This window comes from Amia ocellicauda, chromosome 2 (assembly GCF_036373705.1).
Source record: "Amia ocellicauda isolate fAmiCal2 chromosome 2, fAmiCal2.hap1, whole genome shotgun sequence".
Lineage (NCBI taxonomy): Eukaryota > Metazoa > Chordata > Actinopteri > Amiiformes > Amiidae > Amia > Amia ocellicauda.
Genome location: NC_089851.1, coordinates 6,960,835 through 6,981,954, shown reverse-complemented (window position 1 = coordinate 6,981,954; position 21,120 = coordinate 6,960,835). Strand labels below are relative to the sequence as shown.

Here is a 21,120-nt window from a genome sequence, read left to right as displayed (position 1 = left end):
AGCAGAATTCAACTCTGTAATCTATTAATAACATGCATAAAAACAGCACTGAGTAAAGCATTACAATAATCAGTTCTGTACAACACAAATGCACTTATCGGCTTCTCAGCATCTGACAATTACAGAAGAGGTCATCATGGTCAAAATTGTGAAAATGGAGAAAAGACGCCAGAGTGACATTCCACACATGGGGTTCAAACTGCAGCCGAGGATCAAAGATACTAATTTCGGAAGACGTATTAACCTCGCTGCTAGATCTAATTTTGGGATCAACAAAACCCTTGTGAAGTTTACCACAGTAAATGTAAATTGTAATTTGGCAGTATTTCCATTGTTTTACTATATAAGTGATTGCTTCACCGTGGTTTTCTGTGGTTATGTGGTTAGTTGAAGTCTGCTATTTCTTATTAGCTGGTTCAGAAAGAGATATGTGTGTCACAAATGAAGGGAAATGCAGGAAATATCATAGGTTCCTCTTTCCATTTGAAGTGATATCAGTCTGCTTAACAAGCAAATGAGTGCAAAAAGACATCTTTCAAGAAAGTTTTCATGCAAAAAGAGAAATATTTTTTTCCAATAATCCTTTGATGTCTTGGTTGTCACAGTTCTCACAATCTGAGTGAATAATCCAGGTTGGGTTGATTTTAAGATTGAAAGGCAGACGAAAACCCCCTACCTATGATCTCTGCAGCACTCTGCATAGCAGCTTGGCTGAAATAATAATAAATAATTTTCATACAAAAAAATTAATGATCCATAATGTGGAACTAAGATGTTCCATGCCTAGAGAAACTGGTATCTAAATTTAGCTGGGTTTCCTCTGGGGTGTATTTTAATACCCTCTCTGTGTGCAACACAGCTATTATGACCTTTCATACAATAGACAGTCAAACTTCATATTCAAATTAGAAACCCTGCCTGACTTTATGTATGTATGAATGTTTTAATTACAAAATAACATAAACTTTTTTTTGGTGCCTGTATTTTCATTTACTTTGCTGAGAAGTGGCAATTCCTTTGAAACAGGACATTATTCTGTACTATATCTGTCACATACCATGGGCACGGGAACAGGGAAAACCACTTGCAGTGCTGGTGGGATCATCAAGACAGGTGGGGGTCAGATACCGGCAGGACAGTACAATCAAGTACAAGGCAAGGCAGATACATGGTCATGGGCTAGGGTCGGGTGATCAGGAAAACACGCAATCAGGGGAGGAGCAAAGTCGTGGTCGGGAAGTCAAGCGGGAGGTCAAGGATACACGGTAGATACAAGGCTAAACAAGGCACGGGGAGAGAGCTTGGAAATCGAATTTACACTAACAAAACTTTGCAACTAGTGACAGACAGTGAGGGGTGTATATGGGGACCAGAGGGAAGCAAGAAACCAGGTCTGGGAAGTGCAGGGGCAAGTGGGGGCAGAGGGTGATTGAACAAGTGCACATGGTATTCAAGAATGTTGATTGATTGACTTTATTGAATGATGGGAGCACGGAAAAGTGACTTGTAAGGAAGTGCTTAGGACTGGGAGAAGAGTGCTGGTCTGTGACTGTGACATTACCCCCCCTCCACGACTGGCCATAGCCGAACTAGACCAGACATGGCGGGGACGGCCACGGGGGCTGAGGAGCAGGTGCAGAGGGATGGGCAGAATGGAAGTCCGTGATAAGGGAAGGGTCGAGCACATCCGAGGCAGCAACTCAAACTACTGTCCACTAGGTACTGCAGGTGGCCCTGAAGGCAACCTGAGTGAAGCACCGTGTAGGCAGGACCACCGTCCAGATCCAGGGGCGTAGGAGGAGGAGCAGGAGAAGAGGCAGGATCAGAAGGAGAATTAGAGGGATCCGATGCCACGGGTTTCAAGGGGAGACGTGGAAAGTGCAGGCAGTAGGCGACCAGATTAACTTGTCGCAGAATCCGGAATGGACCTATGTACCGGGGCTTTTTGGAGGAGAGCTTCATCTTGATGTCCCGGGTGGACAGCCAAACCTCCTGTTCCAGCAGATATTGAGGCACTGGACGATGATGGTCTGCTACAGATCACGCATTGCAGCTGGGTGTATGCCGCTTGGCAGACTGCAGCACTGCGGCGAAACCTGTCGTCCAGCGCCAGGACATCTGTGGATTCCTCAGACCAGGGGAACAGGGCAGGCTGGTAACTGAGTGTACATTGGAAGGGAGTGAGGCTGTGAGTGAGCTGGTGATGGAGGTCTGCGCGTACTCAGGGTAGATAGCGACTCCAATCTGGGATGAGCTGCAATAGAAGCACAGAAACCTTCCTATCTCCTGGTTCAGGCGCTCGGTCTGTCCATTCGAGTGGGGGTGATAGCCGGATGTGAGGCTGACATTCACGTTTAGTGCCTTGAAAAAGGCAGAACAGACACGGGAGGTGAACTGGGGACCCCAGTCGGAGACGATGTCCTCAGGCAACCCATAGGTGCAGAAGACATGGGTGAACAGCATCTCCGCAGTCTCGAGCACAGTGGGGAGTCCCCTCAGAGGGATGAGCCGGCAGCCCTTGGAGAATCGATCGATGGCCATCAGGATGATGGTGTAGCCCTGGGATTTGGTGAGATCTGTGATGAAATCCACAGCAATGTGGGACCAGGGATGGTGAGGGACAGGAAGAGGCTCAAGCAGACCGGCGGGGGGTGTCTGGTGGCTTTGAACTGCGTCCAGGTGGTGCAGGCGCCAATGAACCGTGGTGATGTCACGCACTAAACCGGGCCACCACACTTTTCCCCAAACCAAGGCAACGGTTCGCGTGACACCTGGCAGGTGTTGAGGTGCTTCGCTGACTGAATGTACTCCAGGTTCCTGTGGTCAGTCAGAACCAGGAAGGGAAGTGATGCCTCCAACCAGTGTCTCCACTCCTTGAAAGCCAGCTTCACAGCGAGGAGCTCACGGTTGCCAATGTCGTAATTGCGCTCCGCTGGTGACAGCTTGCAGGAGAAGAAAGCGCAGGGGTGCAGCTTGGGCGGCTGTCCATGGCACTGGGAGAGCACACCCCCACTTCAGACTCAGAGGCGTCCACCTCCATGATGAACGGCAGAGAGGGGTCTGGGTGTCTGAGTATGGGGGCTGTCATGAACAGGGTCTGGGGGTGGGTGAAAGCGGGAGTGACAGTGTCAGTCCAGGTGAATGTCTGGGGGATCCCTTTAATAGAGACGTCAGTAGAGAGTAGTGCTAAAGTTGCAGATGAACCACCTATAAGCTGGTTTTGCTTAACACCGTCGCCAAGTCTGTGTATTCGGGTGGTCTGTGTTGAAGCAGAGAGAAGGGGGATCTCTATGTGTGTTGCCTGGCAGGGGTGAAACAGGCACCGAGAGAAACAGCTCTGCCCCCACGAAATAATGTCCCCATCAGTCCAAGAGATGACCGGGTTGTGGTGATTGAGCTACAGCAGACTGAGGATGATGTCCACTCCCGGAGGGTCAATCACAAGGAAGGGGAACTGTTCGAATAGAGTAGACCAATGGACATAATGATGGGACTCGCCTTTTGGAACACTGGACAGGAACTAGTGGGCTGGTTGTTGACAGCCGGGCGTGGAGAGGAGGCACACATGGTGAGAGAGGGATGTGGTGTTTTGTGACTGTTACCCTGTTAATGAAATTCCCTGCAGACCCGGAGTCCAGCAGTGCATAAACAAGGACATGTTTATCACCGACCTGGATCCGAGCACGAACATGGCACAGAGCCGGAGGGATGAGGGGGCACAGGGTGGTGCTCACAGGGTCAGTGATGGATGAGCCAGGATGAGTCAGAAACTCTTAAGAAACATAAGAAAGATTACAAACGAGAGGATGCCATTCTACCCATCGTGCTCGTTTGGTGTCCATTAATAACTAAGTGATCCAAGGATCCTATCCAGTCTGATTTTAAATGTTCCCAAATTTTCAGCTTCAACCACATCAGTGGGGAGTTTGATCAGATTGTGACGCCTCTCTGTGTGAAGTCGTGTCTCCTGTTTTCTGTCTTGAAGCCCAATTTCCATTTGTGTCCCCGGGTCCGTGTGTCCCTGGTCCTCTGGTTTGATGTGGTCGATGCCTTTCATGATTTTGAAGACTTGAATCAAGTCCCCACATAGTCTCCTTTGTTCCAGGGTGAAAAGGTTCAGTTCCCTCAGTCTCTCCAAGTAGGACAGTCCCTTCAGACCTCTGTGAAATACTCATTTAGAACATTTGCCACATCTTGTTAGTTTTCCAAGATACTTCAGTTTTTGCCCTTTATCTGTTTCACTTCCTCCTTTATTGACCTCTTGCTGTTGTAGTATTGAAAAGCTCTTTGCATTAGTTTTAGCATTTAATTTATTTTTATTTCTCTGTTTGCTTTCCTGATCCCTTTCTTAAGGTCTTTTTGCAGCTCAACATATTCTTTGTATTTTGTTTAGTCTCTATCACCTTTTGGATGCACTATACAACATTTTCTTTCTCTTGATATTTTTTTGCATACTTCTATTAAACCATTTTGGCCAATGTTTTTTGGTCCTGAGCTTCAAGTAGTATATTCTTAAAATATACAACAAATATGCTATTCCAACACAGTGTCTGTGTTGTCATGGATACCCCCCATGTATTCCAAGAGCAGTTCGAATGTGCACCCTACAAAACATATATATATATATATATATATATATATATATATATAATCTTTAAGATTTTCAACACATTCATATTTCATGTAGAAACACATTGTGTCGTATCCAGGGCAAACAATAATCATGACCATGATGGAATGTTATTTTGTTTCCATGGCATGGCTACATTGTTGGCAGCAGGTGTTGGTATCCTGGTTTTGGATAGACACCATTTTGTATATACAGTGCTGTGCAAAAGGTTTAGGCAGGTATGAAAAAATGCTGTAAAGTAAGAATGCTTTCAAAAATAGACATGTTAATGTTATATTTATCAGTTAACTAAATGCAAAGTGAGAGAACAGAAGAAAAATCTACATCAAATCAATATTTGGTGTGACCACCCTTTGCCTTCAAAACAGTATCAATTCTTCTAGGTACACTTTCACACAGTTTTTGAAGGAACTCAGCAGGTAGGTTGGCACAAACATCTTGGAGAACTAACCACAGTTCTTCTGTGGATGTAGGCAGCCTCAGTTGCTTCTCTCTCTTCATGTGATCGCAGACAGACTCGATGATGTTGAGATCAGGGCTCTGTGGCGGCCATACCATCACTTCCAGGACTCCTTGTTCTTCTTTGTCATGCAGAATAAATTTGGGATAACTATCTACCTGTACTTCTCAGCATTGAGAAGACCATTCATTCTGACCAAATCCCCAACTCCATTTGCAGAAATGCAGCCCCAAACTTGCAAGGAACATCCACCATGCTTCACTGTTGCCTGCAGACACTCATTCGTGTACTGCTCTCCAGCCCTTCGGTGAACAAACTGCTTTCTGCTACAAAATTTGGGCACATCAGTCCAGAGCACCAGCTGCAATTTTTCTGCACCCCAGTTGCTGTGTTTTCATGCATAGTTGAGTCGCTTGGCCTTGTTTCCACATCGGAGGTATGGCTTTTTGGCCGCAAGTCTTCCATGAAGGCCACTTCTGACCAGGCTTCTCCGGACAGTAGATGGGTGTACCAGGGTCCCACTGTTTTCTGCCAATTCTGAGCTGATGGCACTGCTGGACATCTTCCGATTGTGAAGGGAAGTAAGCATGATGTATCTTTCATCTGCTGCAGTAAGTTTCCTTGGCCGACCACTGCATCTACGGTCCTCAATGTTGCCCGTTTCTTTGTGTTTCTTCATAAGAGCTTGGACAGCACATCTGGAAACCCCTGTCTGCCTTGAAATGTCGGCCTGGGAGAGACCTTTCTGATGCAGTAGAACTACCTTGTGTCTTGTTGCTGTGTTCAGTCTTGCCATGGTGTATGACTCTGGCACCCCACATTTAAGATTTATTAAAACTAGTGTAGCGCCAGATATTTTTAAACTTATATATATATATATATATATATATACATATATAACTTACATATAAGTTGGGGGCTGGGGTAGCAAGGTGCACAGGAGGGCGAGAAGACAACGGCGAGAGGCGAGAGGCAAGAGAGTGGAAGAGCAGGAGAAAGAAGGGTAAAGTTCACAGTTGACGGATTCACTGGCTTGCGACCTTTTTTTCTGGACCTGGACCATTCTCCCTGTCTGACAACCCCCCACCGGTAACGAACTTTGATTACGGACTGTGACTACGAACCTGCCTTATCCCTTAATGCTTCTGTCCGCCCGGTGTTCGGCTCTATCGACCCGGGCATTTACTGTTATTGTTAGTGTTTGTTTTGTAGTTAGGGATTGTTTCTGTTTAGTTAGTGCTCGGACAGAGCTAGGTTTTGTTTTGCTTTTTGACACTGTGCCTGCCATTAAGGGAATCAATAAAACAGCAAGCCTGTTTTGTACCCTCTGCCTGCCTCCCTACTGTGTGTTTCAATACCAGACCCCACCTACATACAGCCCTTTCTTGTGACAGGCCCCCCAACCCGTTACTATATATATATATATATATATATATATATATATATAATGTATTTAGAAACAGATATGCTATTTACATAAGGGATTAGACAGACCATCAAACAGACTGATAGTAATAGACATTGATAGGAATTTTACAGACCTTTGATTGCTCATAGCTACAGTGCAATATTCTTATGTGCTGCATTCAAAATGGTCCCTACAAAGGAATGCAGTCGGTTTATTTCAATATGTGGATCTGATATTAGCACATTTATTCCATTGTTCCTGATTCAATCATCTGACGGAAATTAAAACAAACTCCCTCAGTCTTTTTTTTTGCTAAGTACTAAAGTACTATGTACTAAATTAACGAATTAACCCGAGAAGCTGTAAAAGCATCTAATATACATATTTTTACTCAGCTGTAAATACTGAAAAGGTGGTAACCATTAACTACAAAACAGAAAAAAAGCATGACAACACAATTAAAATCTGCAACATTTTATAATGGCCTTGCGAGACATACAAAATCTATATTTTAATGATAGTGTGGGTGGTGATGATGAGTTGCAGTGAAGGACCAAATTTAGGACTCTGTCATTATAGATTTAATTTAGTAGCATGTAGTAGTAGTTTTTTAACATCTGCTTGTCACTTTTTATACATTCAAATAATAAAATGTGATTAGAGCCCCTGGATATATGCAAACCTGCTCATATATCCAGAAATTAATAACAAATATATATTTTTTCCTTTTCATAATATCATAATTGAACTAAATACTTTGTAGATGCAGCCCAAATATAATAACAATGGCAATTAGGCAAAAACAAATATTGTGCCTTTGCCAAATGTTTGACACTAGAGAATACTTTTATGCATGCATTTGGAAATGTTCTTCAGTGCAGTGTTCTCTAGCTTCAGCAAATTGATACATTAAGCTTTTTATTTTAATTTGTTTTGGGATCTATTACTAAATAATTTGAGTAAACTATGAGGATTCAATGGAGCTTCACTCTCACAACCTCCTGCTTGAAAGAAGCCAAGTAACACTAGGATGTTCCCTGTTAGTGGTTTGTAGAAAGTGTCTATAAATAGGTAGACATGTTGGGGGCTTTTCTGGTGTCCATGACGTATCTGCCCAATTTGAGGAAAACACGAGAACAAGCACCTGGACCTATACCTGATGATTCCAGATGTTTTACTCATGCAATATGTCTTTGGCACATACTTTGCCAACAGCTGCATTTCCCACATCACAAATATGATCGTGTTTATGAAAATTAATATATGAAAACCTCTTCCTGTCAAAGAGTGAACCCCAAATAGGCAGCAAAACCCTACTTTTCACAGACAAATTCAAGCAGAAACAATTCTCAAAAGAGAAAGGTTTTAATAACTCAGGGTCAAGGAATAATATGTGAAAGTAATTTACTGAATGAGGAACCTTTTTAATGCTGGAGTAGGAGGATCAAGGATATGATAAGGAAAAAACATAGTTGCAAGCAGAGATGATTACAATTCTCACATTTTACATTTGCTGACCTTTAACAATCACATGCAATTGTGTAATGATTGTGTAATGATTTGTGTTCCAGAGTAATTAACAAATCATTTTTTTTTTGCCTGTGTGACATATTATCAATTGGCTTCAATGTTTGTTTGTGTTTTGTTATTGTATTTAGGCCAAGTATGTAAAATCTGTTTGTGAAACAAAACTACCTGTTCAGCAATATGAACCTGCTTTTATTTATAATGATACCTGCCTGTGTTTGGTTAAATAGTTTTAACTTTTCCTAAATTAAAAGGCAGAGCTCAATGTTATAAGTGTTTACTGACTTCACCTTAGGCAGGCAACACACTAGCACAACTGCTTTTATAAAGAACAGTTAACCTTGCCAACAGAATTAGACCAAACTAACTGATCATTTTACATACACATTCTCTATACCTGTATATGTTAATGGGGACAAACCAAGCAGCGATATATATTAGGAGTCAAAAATAATTACCCCGGTCCTCAGGTGAACAAGCTCAGCCAATTTAAAGTAGCAAGAAAATAATTAATTTTAGAAATTGTATTAATTCCTCTACACTTCTCATTATTTATTAGATATGCTCATAATTCATAATCTTTTCCTTAAGCACCTTGGCATTCAAGTAATTGACTCCAATGCAAAACTGACTTAGAGCACTTATTTTCTCTGAACACAATTTTGAAGGTCTTTTAGGCAGGTGTTGACTTGGAAGTCCACAGCGTAAGTATCAAGGACTTTTGTAAGTTGTCGCTCCTTTGCTGTATTTTGTATTTTTTCATATCTCTGTAATGACATGCAGCCTTTTTTTAAGAATCAGCCCAATTTTGTGATTTCCATATTATCATCCTATTTCTCTTCTTAATGTGTATAATACAATTTAAAGAAAAATTCAATGTAGTTTTAGTAAGTCATATCTCATAAAAATAATACACAATGATTCAGAGTAATACACAAAAACAATTACAAGTTGTTATATCATGAATGTATGAAATAGCTGTTTCACCCTAAAGTGAATGCTTTTTCTCTTCTGAAAACTGGCTTTTACATTTAATTACGATTAAACTACCATAGTATTGTTCATATTTATTTCAAGCTTAAACAATATTTTCTAGCATACCTTGACCATTATTTTGAGACTGCAGGATCTTTCTTTATATGTGAAAGCATGTTTTCTAAACACAAGGTTCAGCTGTTTCTAATTCCATGTCAACATAAATGTACACTCAGTTCCAACATTATGATTATGATCACTCAGGCATAATTCAATACACATATTGTTGTTCCAATTTATTTACCTATAGAAAGTGATTTAACATAAAAAAAACAATCTTAGTTCTATATTCTTTTTAAAGCAAACGCTCTGTTGACCTAAATAAATCATGTCTGCAAAATATCATGGGGCTCCAATGAGCCGTTACATTTGGAGCGCTTACTATAGCCTAAGTGGCTGTGACATCCACACACACACACACACACACAAAGAGATGGAGACTCACTACTTCAGTACAATAATTACATTTTGGACCTGTTAATCACACGTTTTGTGTCTCAAATAAAACTGTGTGAATTAATGAAACTGCCAAGGCCATACAATATGATTTTTTAAATATTAATTTGTTTTCAACCAGTATCTTTAAAGCACCTGCCTGTTTAAAAATGTATACATTTCAGTTTTATGTGTCTATTCTGTTGATCTCAGTTGAAATAATTTCCATAAACGTAGAAACTTTACTTAATGCTACATTTTCAAAAACCCAAGGTGAGGAAGTCACAGATGTCTTTCATATGTAATATGGTCAATGCTTATTCATATTTTGGTATCTCAGTCTAGTTCATGACTATCATATTAACTGTGACGGATATTACATGAAGACGACATGGACAAAACCTTGCCTTTCAAACCACTCTGCAGAAGCATATGGTTATATTGTATAATGAGCTTATATATGATTAAATACAATTATCTGTTCACACATTGCCTTGCGTATGAAGGAGCTCGTTTGTTTTGAAAATGCACTTTGCAGCAAAATACCGATCTAAGGTACAATACAAGTCTATCATTAAGGGATCATAAAAGAAATGTTCTTGATTTGCCATCACAATCTCCAGAAATCAAGGTAATGATACAAACTGAATAAAGTAATGCACAAGCCACACAACTTGAGGGAGCTGGTCTGCATTAAGAGAGGGTAAATAATCCCTTCTGAGAAGTGGCTGAATGCAATAAAAGGCTACATAAAGTGCCTTCTCAAGAAGATCAAAGCTAACAGAGTATCCACAAAACAGTTATGTACTAATGCAAAAAAATGTGAACTACCAATAAATGTGTCAAAAACTATTTGACAGATATGCTATCTCTGTATATTTTACTGTTCATTTTTCTCTTTCTTTCTTTCTTTCTTTCTTAAGCATTGATTTATATTGACAAAATGTCTTCAATAAAAGCTTAAAAAATATCTTCACTGTATGTCTGAACTAGCAGTTTGACTTCCAGTGGTGTTTAAGTCAAAAGTCTCTGAAAATATTCACCACAAAGAACCTTTTGAGAAATCAAACTGTAGTCCTTGTGTGAGAAATCAAGGTCAGATCAGGTTAGATTAGGTCATGGCTCAACCTGTTATCTTTTCATCTTTTCTACAAATTGAGCTGGATCTAAGACTAGTTATTTGGACCTAAAGTCTGTTCTTGCAGACAATAAGAGGAAGTCAAGAACCTTTCAAGAAAAAGGGCTTTGGCATGTTCTAATCTGCAAACAGTGTCTGTCATATATATGAAAGTGTGTTTACTACAATGCTTCACTTCAGAGCTTGTTCTATGCTACAGGAAAACAACAACAGCAACAACAACCTTTCATCTTCCAAAAAAACGTAACAAAACCCATATGCTCTCTGCTCCAAATAATTAAGTGGTTTGAAATTCACACTGCTAACATAAGTAGTCATTATGTACATCCAAAATTAAAGCATTTTGAACATATGAATCGTTTGGGCAAGGTTTAAGTATATGTATTACAGCATGTGACACAATGTGTTACCTAGATAATCAATCTGTTTGATTACACAGCCTGGTTTATTACCTAGACACTCAATCTATTTGATTCCATGTGTGAACTATTTTTACTCCAGCATCATGTTGGAGACCTCTGCTGAGCAGCAAGTTGAATAATGTTTAATATATTTTTCATTAAATGTTACTGGACTTGCAACCAGTTCATTTTCTTCTATTTCTTCCACCAGCTTATCTGGAACAGTCTAGATTAGTGTATCTGTCTTTAGCCCCCGGACAAACGGACGGGAACAGTTTTTTAACATTTTCTTATCATGTGGGGACTTTGAAAGTAATTTATCCAGGAATAACAGTTTCATAAGTAAGAGAAATAGATACAAAATCCATATAATTACAGTTTGTGAAAGGAAACATTGAAATAGACCCCTCAGACGCCTCTCATTCCCTTTGAAGCTACCCAGCTACACCATATGGTTTCTACATATATACTGTAATTAATTTGTAGCTGTGGTGTGCTGAATGCCACTAAGAAGAAGAAGAATAGTGCTGATTGAACAGCTCAGAGAGGAAATTGTGAGTAATGATCAGAGAAGCACCAGAATTTCAACAAGCAGTCAAGCACAGTGACTGGGTAGTGAAAATGGACTGAAGTCAGGAATAATTTGCCTGCAGCGTGCTCACAAAATATCCTGTAAGCTCTTTCATGTTACAAATTTTACTACACATCTTGAGTAAGAAACACTACAATAACCAGGGATGAATATTTTAATTTTGGGCAGCTTTCCAATTTAATAGCCATTTGCTGGAATAAAAAAAAGGAAATAATTTAAAGCACAAATGTGCTTTTGATTTTTTTTATGATTGGCAGCCGAAAAGAAACAGGTATTGTGAAGTAACTGGCATTTTTATTGTTATTATATTAACTGAGTAAGATTTCCACCATCACAGGACCTGACCCTGTTTTTGTGACTAAGGTGCTGTCTCTGTTTAATGTGAACAGGCTGGTAGATTTTATGGCAATTCTTTTTCCATCATTCCCTCCTAAAGGGGATCACTGATGCAATTGCTCTGCCCAGTGCGGGCATTGCAGTGTTATTTGGACAGGATACCTACTCTGTGCCAGTCAGACCAGACGTTTCTCCACCATGGTGTTCGCACCTCAGGACAGGCTTTGTCAAAGCAACACCTGTCTCACTATATTATGGAAGCCATTGCTTTGGTTTATGAGTCAGCTGTCCTCCAGGTATCTCAGTGGTTAGTAGCTCCATCCATGTGTGGCGTTTCTACCTCTTGGGCACTTTTCTTGGGCACACCCTTATCTGAACTCTGCTTATGTCTGATGCTATCTTTCCTTGGACATGGAATCCACTGTCCCACTGTGTTCTCAGAGTGCGTACACAGTATCCCATAACCCTTGGGAACTGTTTCCAAACTGGTGCAACTTTGGTTATCTGAAATGAAGAATTAGTTCCTAACTTTAAGAAGTAGTAGTCCTGTGCAGCTGGGGCAAAAAGGGTATTTCACCTGTGTGTGGCAAACAGGGGTTGGGCCAAGGGGGTCACAGAACACAGGATCCTGGGTAACTAATGCTTTCTGTGATGAAAGGAAAACCATGATGTCAATGGACTAAAGTCCTCCGAATAATACAGCTTGAGAAACAGGCTGCATGCCGCCATCAGAAGTAAAATACGAGTGATCATTAAAGAAAGAAAACAAGAACCAAACAGAAGCAGGTGATGTCCATATATAACACAGGCTGCAACTGAAAAGTATAACGACATTAAGTATACAAGGAACCTGTGAACTCTAAGGGCAGGATACAATCAAAACTATGACCCACCCGCTAATAGCAAACTACAAAGTTGTACATCATAGCGGTTACATGTGATTAGAAGAAAGTGGTAATCTTACTAAGCATGAAGCCAATACTGAGTACAGTTCTGTAGTTTTCCATCAGCAGGTGGGTCGAAGCTTTGATTTAATCCCAGCCACGCAAGTCACACACATATAATTTGCACTGGTAGTGTAACCTCTAACCTCAGAATTAAAGAAATGAATAATCTAAGCACATAAGGAATATTTTCAGTGGAAATTGGAAATTAGTTACTTAACATGAACAGCATGGGAACTGAAATTTCTTTAGGGGAATTTTACTGCTCTAAAAGAAGTTGATAGTCATACAGTCTTAAGTTACCTTTTTCAGCAATCTTTATGTCTAAATCTTCCTCAGTTATGTGTCATAGCTGGTAGTGTGTGGTAAGGTTGCAAGATGAAATTAGTGAAGGAGGATCTCAGGACTCCTGGGCCATGACTCTATTGCACATGCTGCACTGTTTCCCTTGAAGCACTGTCATGCTCTTATTGCTGCGACGACCGTACATTTGAATTTCCTCTAGAAAATAAATAAGGCATTTTTTTTTAGTAATGGGTCCTAAAAAGCACACACATCATTTACATTCATTACGTAAAATATGTTTTTATTTCGCTGTTGCAATCAAACATCCAACAATTCCATCCATATAAAAAAATGAATAAATTAAAACAACAACAACAAAACGCTTCAGTGTCGGGTGAAGGTGAAATGATCCGTCAGCCTTCATATCTCAATTGACAGGTCCAAATAATACACATTGGCTCTGATTTTGCACTGCGGTCAAGCTTCTCGTCTAATTCATTTTCAATGGGGTTGGCAGTTTGCCCGTGTCACAGACCGATGGCCGATGTACATTTAACTGTCAAAGCAGTGAATAATAACGTATTCTTTTGTTAACCAAACTGTTGATGTTAACCTCACTCTAATTCATACTATGAACTATACTAGACATCGTGCTGGGTACCAGTTCTCGCTTCCTGCTAGTGCCAGAAGATACTTGAGAGGGATCAGTATGAAAACCTGCCCCAGCTATTGCCATGTGTCCAGCATTACGCCCCTTGATTGCTGCAGATTGTGAATGTACATTGTCTCAAACATCTGCATGGCTTATCTGGATTATCCCATATAGTTTAATAGAGTTCAAGATGTGATACCTCTCAGGGGACAAGGGCAATCTATGGATGCTATTCAGTCACAAGCTCAGAACTTCAAGCACCTTTGCTTTTATGAAATGACAACCTATTCAAACTGTGCACAATACAGTTTGCCAGCAGAGGCTTATGACGGGAGGGCAAATTAGCTTTGTTCTGCCACAGTTAACAAATAGTAATAAACATAAAAGCAAATGAATAACAATCCCCCTAATCCACCAAAAGTTTAAAGCCAGCACCACATTATTAAAGCCATTTTCCGAAGCTTACTAGATCTGAAGTGACAAAATTCAAATTCTTCCCAGTAGGTGACTAACCATAAACTGCAGTGCTGTGAAAACATCACATTTTAAAGTGTACAGATGACTTTTTCAAGTTTTATAATGTTCCATTTAAAAAAAGAAATCCCATGAATTGTTGGGTTACTATCTATCAATACTTAAACATGATATTAATAATTTAACAAGACATCTCCTGATTTGATACCTAAAACATATCTTAACCATTGCTGGATTAAACCAAAAGTGTAACCAACCCACTTACGCCAAACTTCAAACCTGTACGTGATCGTGATTGTATATATATACAAGTAGAAGAAGGAAGCATCTGAGAATTAATGAAGCCTCTACTGGGAACAGGGTTGCAGTTTTCAATTAACAGGTGGATTAAAATGCTGATTAAATCCCAGCCCTTGTTTTGTTAATTTAATTACAGAATTACACAATTTTACTCCAATATGTTATTTATTCATCCTTCCTACACTGTGATACAGTGTTTAAGCCAGGTCCCAGAGGACCTCTGTGTCTGCTTGTTGTCATTGCGCCTGAACTCCCAATTGTTCTATTAATTGGACCAAGCACAATCTTTTTTCACCCTCGTCAGCTGTGTTAAATAGTTGGAGCAGGTGTTCAGGTAAGTAGGAGACAATGGGGCTGTAATGAAAACCAGCAGAAGCCGTTGTCCTCCTGTTGGGAAACACTGGTATAACATAAAATGAAAGGTGTCTATATCTGAGGATGAGTTTAGCTGAGTTTAGGTTATTGAAATTGCTGAAAAGGTGGAAACAAAAACAATACACATTTCGATTCGCTTAAGTGAGGAAGTTATCAAACAGAAACAGAAAACAGGTTTCCCAGAGCTCAGTTCTGGCAGCACACACACTGATTTTGCATGAGAGTTTGCATTCTACTTTGTAAACCCCAGCTACCATTTTCAGCTGTCAGATAGTAGTAAATAATACATTATATAGTGAATTTACCTGTTGTAACCATTCTGAACAATCATGCTTATAAACATTGACATCCATGGATCTCACAGATAATCACAATTCATGGTTGCTCTGATTAATTGAGTATGCTTTTAAAACAAACATAGGCGTGGCTAAAATGCAAAAATTGGTTGTCTGTATAATGACAATTTGAATAATACTTTTCTCTTCCCATTTCAATACATGTATACACATTTAAATATGCAATACAGACAAAAACATAAAAAAGATCTCTCTAGTAAGTTTCATAAAGCAGGAACCCTGGAGGCTTTGCTGATATTGAGTTCCCTTGTTGTGATGGAGAGTAGCAATGGGGACAGAGGGAAACCTGGGGTCAAAGCCTTTATGAGAAAAAAATATATAAACACTGGAGCGAGCATGTGTTTCAGGTTATTAAATGCAGAAGAAACCACCAAAAAACAAAACAAGAAAGGGGTAGAGCATTAAGAATGTATAAACCCCGTTCTCAGCCATTAATATGTATAAATTGTGAGAGAATGGTAAACAAAGTTGAGATGGAATTATGCAACAGTCATCTTCTGAATAATACCTGAGGTACAGTGTTGTCACGGCTAAACATTAAATGGTGGGAAGCTGAGTAGCAAGTAAGTGGATTTGCAATTAAAAAACGTACCATTCTTTCCAGATATATCAACAAGAAAACAATGTCTTTGTAAGGAAATCCGAAAGAAAAACTAAACAAATGCCTCAATGCCAACAGTAATTTGATACATGGTGCTGTGACATTATGCAGATGTTTTGGACCATGCTATTATTATATAATTATGTTAGTATAGTCAGAACAACACAGTAGAATAGATCAATAGATATCAGTGTTTGCTAGTACTACATTTATCTTATGACCCATCTGAGTTCTCTAAAACCAGAAGACAACAAAATTATCAAACTGATTTAGACAATTCATTATGTCTGTGTTTTATTGGACCAGTGTACTGCCTGGTATGATGGTGTAAATTATACTATAAAACTGAAATGATGTGTGCATGTTATCAATACAAATGTCAACTCCAGAATGTGCAAAACTGTAGAGCCAAAGGACATACAAAATCTGAGTAATTATTCCCTATTGCATAACGCTATGAAGTAACAATAAAAATATATATGTTGTTATGTTTTCCTTTATGATTATGACAGTAATAACATCTTTCTTGAATCTAATATAGAATAGTAATCTATCAGGTAACTGTGTAAAGTTTATTTTCAAAGCACAATATGATGTGTTATCCTAGTCAACTTTTAACAGTCATTCAGAGAAAGCTGTGTGTACATGACTTCTGTTGCCCATATCTTAGATAGAAGAGAGATCTCAGCATTCACTGAGACACTGCTGTAATTTTGTAAGAACATAATGAGTTTCATAAGTTACATAAAAGATAAATTAACAAGTCTATCTGTGAAAGAGTATCTCTGGAATTAATCCATCGTGGGTATTGACCAAAAAATATAATCAACAACACTGGAGTCTAAAATTGTTCGTCTACTTTCTTCTCATTGTAATTATTACTTTTTGTTTAATCAGATCATGTCTGTTCTTCACAAATGCTTGAAAGATTATAATAAGTGATTTCACACCTTTGCATATATATTTTTAATCAGTTTTCTTATAAAACTTACCAAAGGCTATAGAGCCCTCACACAGATTCCTACATAATACATCTATTTGTTTTCACGGGATTTAATTTGACTCACTTAAAATTAGAGAAACATTTTATCTTCTGAATGAAATTCACATTTTAATATAGATGGCTTAAATTTACCCTGAGGCGCTTTGCATTGAAAATATCCTTTATCCTGCTCTAAAATTGAGGAATTACAAACCTGATTTACATGGAGAAAAAAGAAAGAACAAGCATTGTGTGCCAGTGACATTTGTGGCCATGTTAATTGCAAATGTCTTAACTGAACAGTATAAATCACCTCTAGCACAGTGTGAAAGGGTTCAGTATGCCTGACTGGGCATAACGGGCATGGGAGTTGATCAGGCAGTGTGCCACAATAATATTGCTGTTGTAAAAGAGCAAATAAACGCAAGGAAATGCATTATTCAGTGATATTTCAGCAATAAACTGAAAAACTAAAACATACTGTAGTGACTAAAAACACTTTCATTGCAAAACTATTTGTTTTATGTGTCCTTTACCATAGTAGCAATGCATTTAATGTACAGATGTCTACATAACTACCTCATATACTACTAGTACTATTATTATTATTGTTGTTATTATTAGTCAATAATTTAACAGCTGCCTTTATTTGTATGTACTTGCATGAGTAACAAAGCCATTACAACAGTATAAATAGTTCATCTTCACATGACTAGAACTAAGGTATGTATGGTAAGGGATTTGAACTGCCGTCTCTCAGACACAGTACCCTGCTCCAGCAGAGCAACAAAGGAGACTGCTACACCAGGGGACCAGTCCTTGGCACAGGGGGTTTATCCACTCTACTTCATTCAGAGGGGATTACATCACCGTAGCAAGCTCATACACTTTGAACACCCTTACAGTCCTCCCTCTAACCTCCTCCTCAAAAACAACCTGAGCGACTGAAACGCATCAACCTCACTGTTCCGAGTGCCAGCACCGATGTAGCACAAGCAGCCAGAGCTCCCATCGGGTTCGAACCGTCGTCTCCCCAGCAGAGCGACAAACCCGCTACGCCAAAGGATTGTATCCGCTCTGGTTCGAACAGAGAGGGATTATGTCACAGTCACAGCTCATACACTACAGCCCCGATACAGTAATACATGACAGAGTTTTAATCAGCAGCTTCGTGAATGAACCCAGGTACATGATCATGTATTACAGATGTTCACATTCCCGTGTAAACATGTGCCTCCTGTTTTCAGTTTTTAATACGGTCGCTTGTCATTTCTACTTGAGACTTGTTTCAAATCCCCCGCATCCTCTCCATTACTGGCAGAGGCAGATTTTCTGGGTGATATGGTGTGAATGTATCTATATAAATGTGTACTATGCGTGGCTAAGATATGTGACATGAATAAAGATTTGTTTCATACGAGCTTCAGTTATAATTTTGACATAAAACGAATGCGAATGCTCATTACAAAAATAACAAAATAAAACACAGCCAAAAGCCTCGAGGTCAGTTTTTCTGAAAGCACGGAGCCTTATACATGACACGATTCTGTGACAGATGAGAACAGCTGAATCAGTTTCTACTCACAGAGACAGAAACCGCAGCGGTTCTCATTTGATGCTCAAGACACACATGTAATTTACTATAAGTCATCATTAAATGATATGTGTCAATCATGATTTTTGTTTTTCATTAAAAGGTTTTTTTACTGTTTGACATGCTTAATAATACATATCATTTTCAATATAGTACACACCTTTATTAGGAAGAACTCTGAAACATACAGGAAATGTACTGTTAAAATCTCACATTTGAAGCTGACAATTTGGGAAAATTAAAAAATAAACTGAATAGTATCCTTGGATCACTTAGTTATTATTTGACACCAAATGTTTGTAGACTTAATATGTTTTAATAATCTGGACAATTGTAATTATAGCCACATAGGTGGTTTATTAATGAAGTATATTGGTACCACATAGAGTACACAAAAGTGTAAATATTAGTTTTTTCTGAGATTCATTAATTTTATTACAATGTAATAATTGTAAGTATATCATCTTAACTATACATTTCAAGTTTCTCCAGATTATTACATGTTAACATATACTCGCCGATTTGTGTTGTTTTACTTTGTGTGGTACATTTATTCAGTTTTTAAATCAATTAATGTGGCCTTGAATTGTTTTCAGGCTTTTATTATGAATAATAATTTCTGAATAATTGTAACCATTAGAAAATGGTATCAGTTACATAATAAAAGTTCAGCTGCACACATTCAATTATGTTAAATACCATATTTACAATAAATTAAAATCAAGAATAATGAAGGCTTCAAAGTGACTTTCTATGATTGCCGGGTTTATACCACCATAGTCATTTTCACAGTTACAGGCATTATTACTCGAATGCTGAAGAATAAAGGGTGATTTATTAAAAGAATCATCACATAATATGAAGTACCTGGCGCACTGGTCTATTGGATCTCACAATAACCAAAGTCATTTACACTGTGATAAACGTGTCATCCGCATACAACAATGGTAATTGCTATGACACAGAGACATGCTCTGATTAAGATCTCTGTGCATCCTATTTCACCTGAGTATTAACCTTAATACAAGTATTGCCTCAAATTCCCCAGGGAAGCCAGGTCATTGCAGGTGCATATGTTTGTATGGTAGATATCCTGAATGTGTGCTTAAATACTTGACAGCTTTCACAAGTATCAATGAAAACATTCTGCAAATGATCAAAGGCTGTAACATGTGACTGACATGCAATAAAGCGCATCAGCACCAACTTTAATGGTATCACTTGTAAGATGTGCTTTCTGCATAATTAAATGATTGGGCAGCAAATGGTTGAGTTGTCTCAACTCAGTTCACATTTCATACATTAAAAAAATGCGTCCACATTGAATGGCTGTGATGATTTATTTTTCTTTCTCTTTCCCATTCCCATTTCACTTTTTCACCAAAACAATTTACAGACAGGTTGTTGTTTTTTTTAAAGATAACTATTATGATCCTTGGGTCTGATTTAATCACAAGGCAAACAACTAGTAGTGGGGTTTCCATAATGTTCAGTTTTGGTTTTAGTTCTGTCATCAAAGCATTCAAAGTGACTAACTTATTAACTGACTGAGTGCAAATACAGGTTTTTCACAATCATTTAAACAATTCTCAGACTTCCCCTGCCTTTCCTGCAGACTCCATGACCACTTTTACTGAAAAATTACCTCCATTATGTTTACTAACATTCTCCAAAATACTTTACAGTAATTGAACACTCATATTAAAACACTCACATTTCACATTTATTTAGTTTAGTTCCTTCTCCTGCTCTCATTTTTCATTTCTGGTGATGGTACAATAAATAATATAACTATTAGCGTTACTACTATGTTTAAATGTATTTGCTTTCAAATGCAATTAACAACCAAACAGATATAAACCCCCAATCTATCCACTCCTGGCTCTTCTCCAGGTACACTGGACAGTTCATCCTTATTCCCTGACAGTGAACACAGTAAAGCGCAAGTGAGAACCTGGATCATATTCATTTATAAATGCACACGTTTCTTTTCAAATACACAGGACATTGCATTCATTATTATTTCAAAGTAAATTTAGACCACACGTAACGATTCGGTGAGTTACAATTGTTAACTACTGGGCGGAATTCCTCAAGTTTGAGCAATTTAAGACGGTATTCTTGAACACAGTCTCATATCTACAGTGTTATCGAGTAAAACATAATGATTTAAAACTATTTGAAATAGCCTAATTCCCACCTCCAAAACTGCACGCCAATGGAAGTTTCACACCCAAAGGTAAGCTGAGTTTAAAGACCGCGTATGGACTTACTGGTGGTGTTGTATTTGACCCCATTGATGTACTCCGGACAGGGTCTCTCCACCACCCGCCCCGAGCTGCTCCGCGGCCAGCAGGTCCCGATCTCATCCGTGGTCGCATTGCAATACAAACCTTGCAGAGTAAAGAAAGACACATAGATATAGTTCAGTCTCATTCGTCACAGTTTACAAACGCCTGGAAGAGAATATCAAAATGAATGTAGAAAGACAAGTTTCCGCCCTACCATCAAAATCCAGGAAAGAAAAAGATGCATTGTCATAAAAAGTGTCCTGGAAAGCATCCACGAGGCTGCAATTGGGGTCAAATTCCCCAA

At 38.9% G+C, this 21,120-nt stretch overlaps 1 protein-coding gene across 1 annotated transcript in view; it reads right to left on the bottom strand.

The window, feature by feature from the left end:
- Positions 1-21,120, bottom strand: part of crhr2 (corticotropin releasing hormone receptor 2) — an 88,358-nt gene that overhangs the window by 49,689 nt on the left and 17,549 nt on the right. The window contains exon 4 of the mRNA XM_066717227.1: positions 20,799-20,918. Coding sequence (XP_066573324.1) covers positions 20,799-20,918 — 120 coding nt within the window. The remainder of the gene's footprint in view (positions 1-20,798; positions 20,919-21,120) is intronic.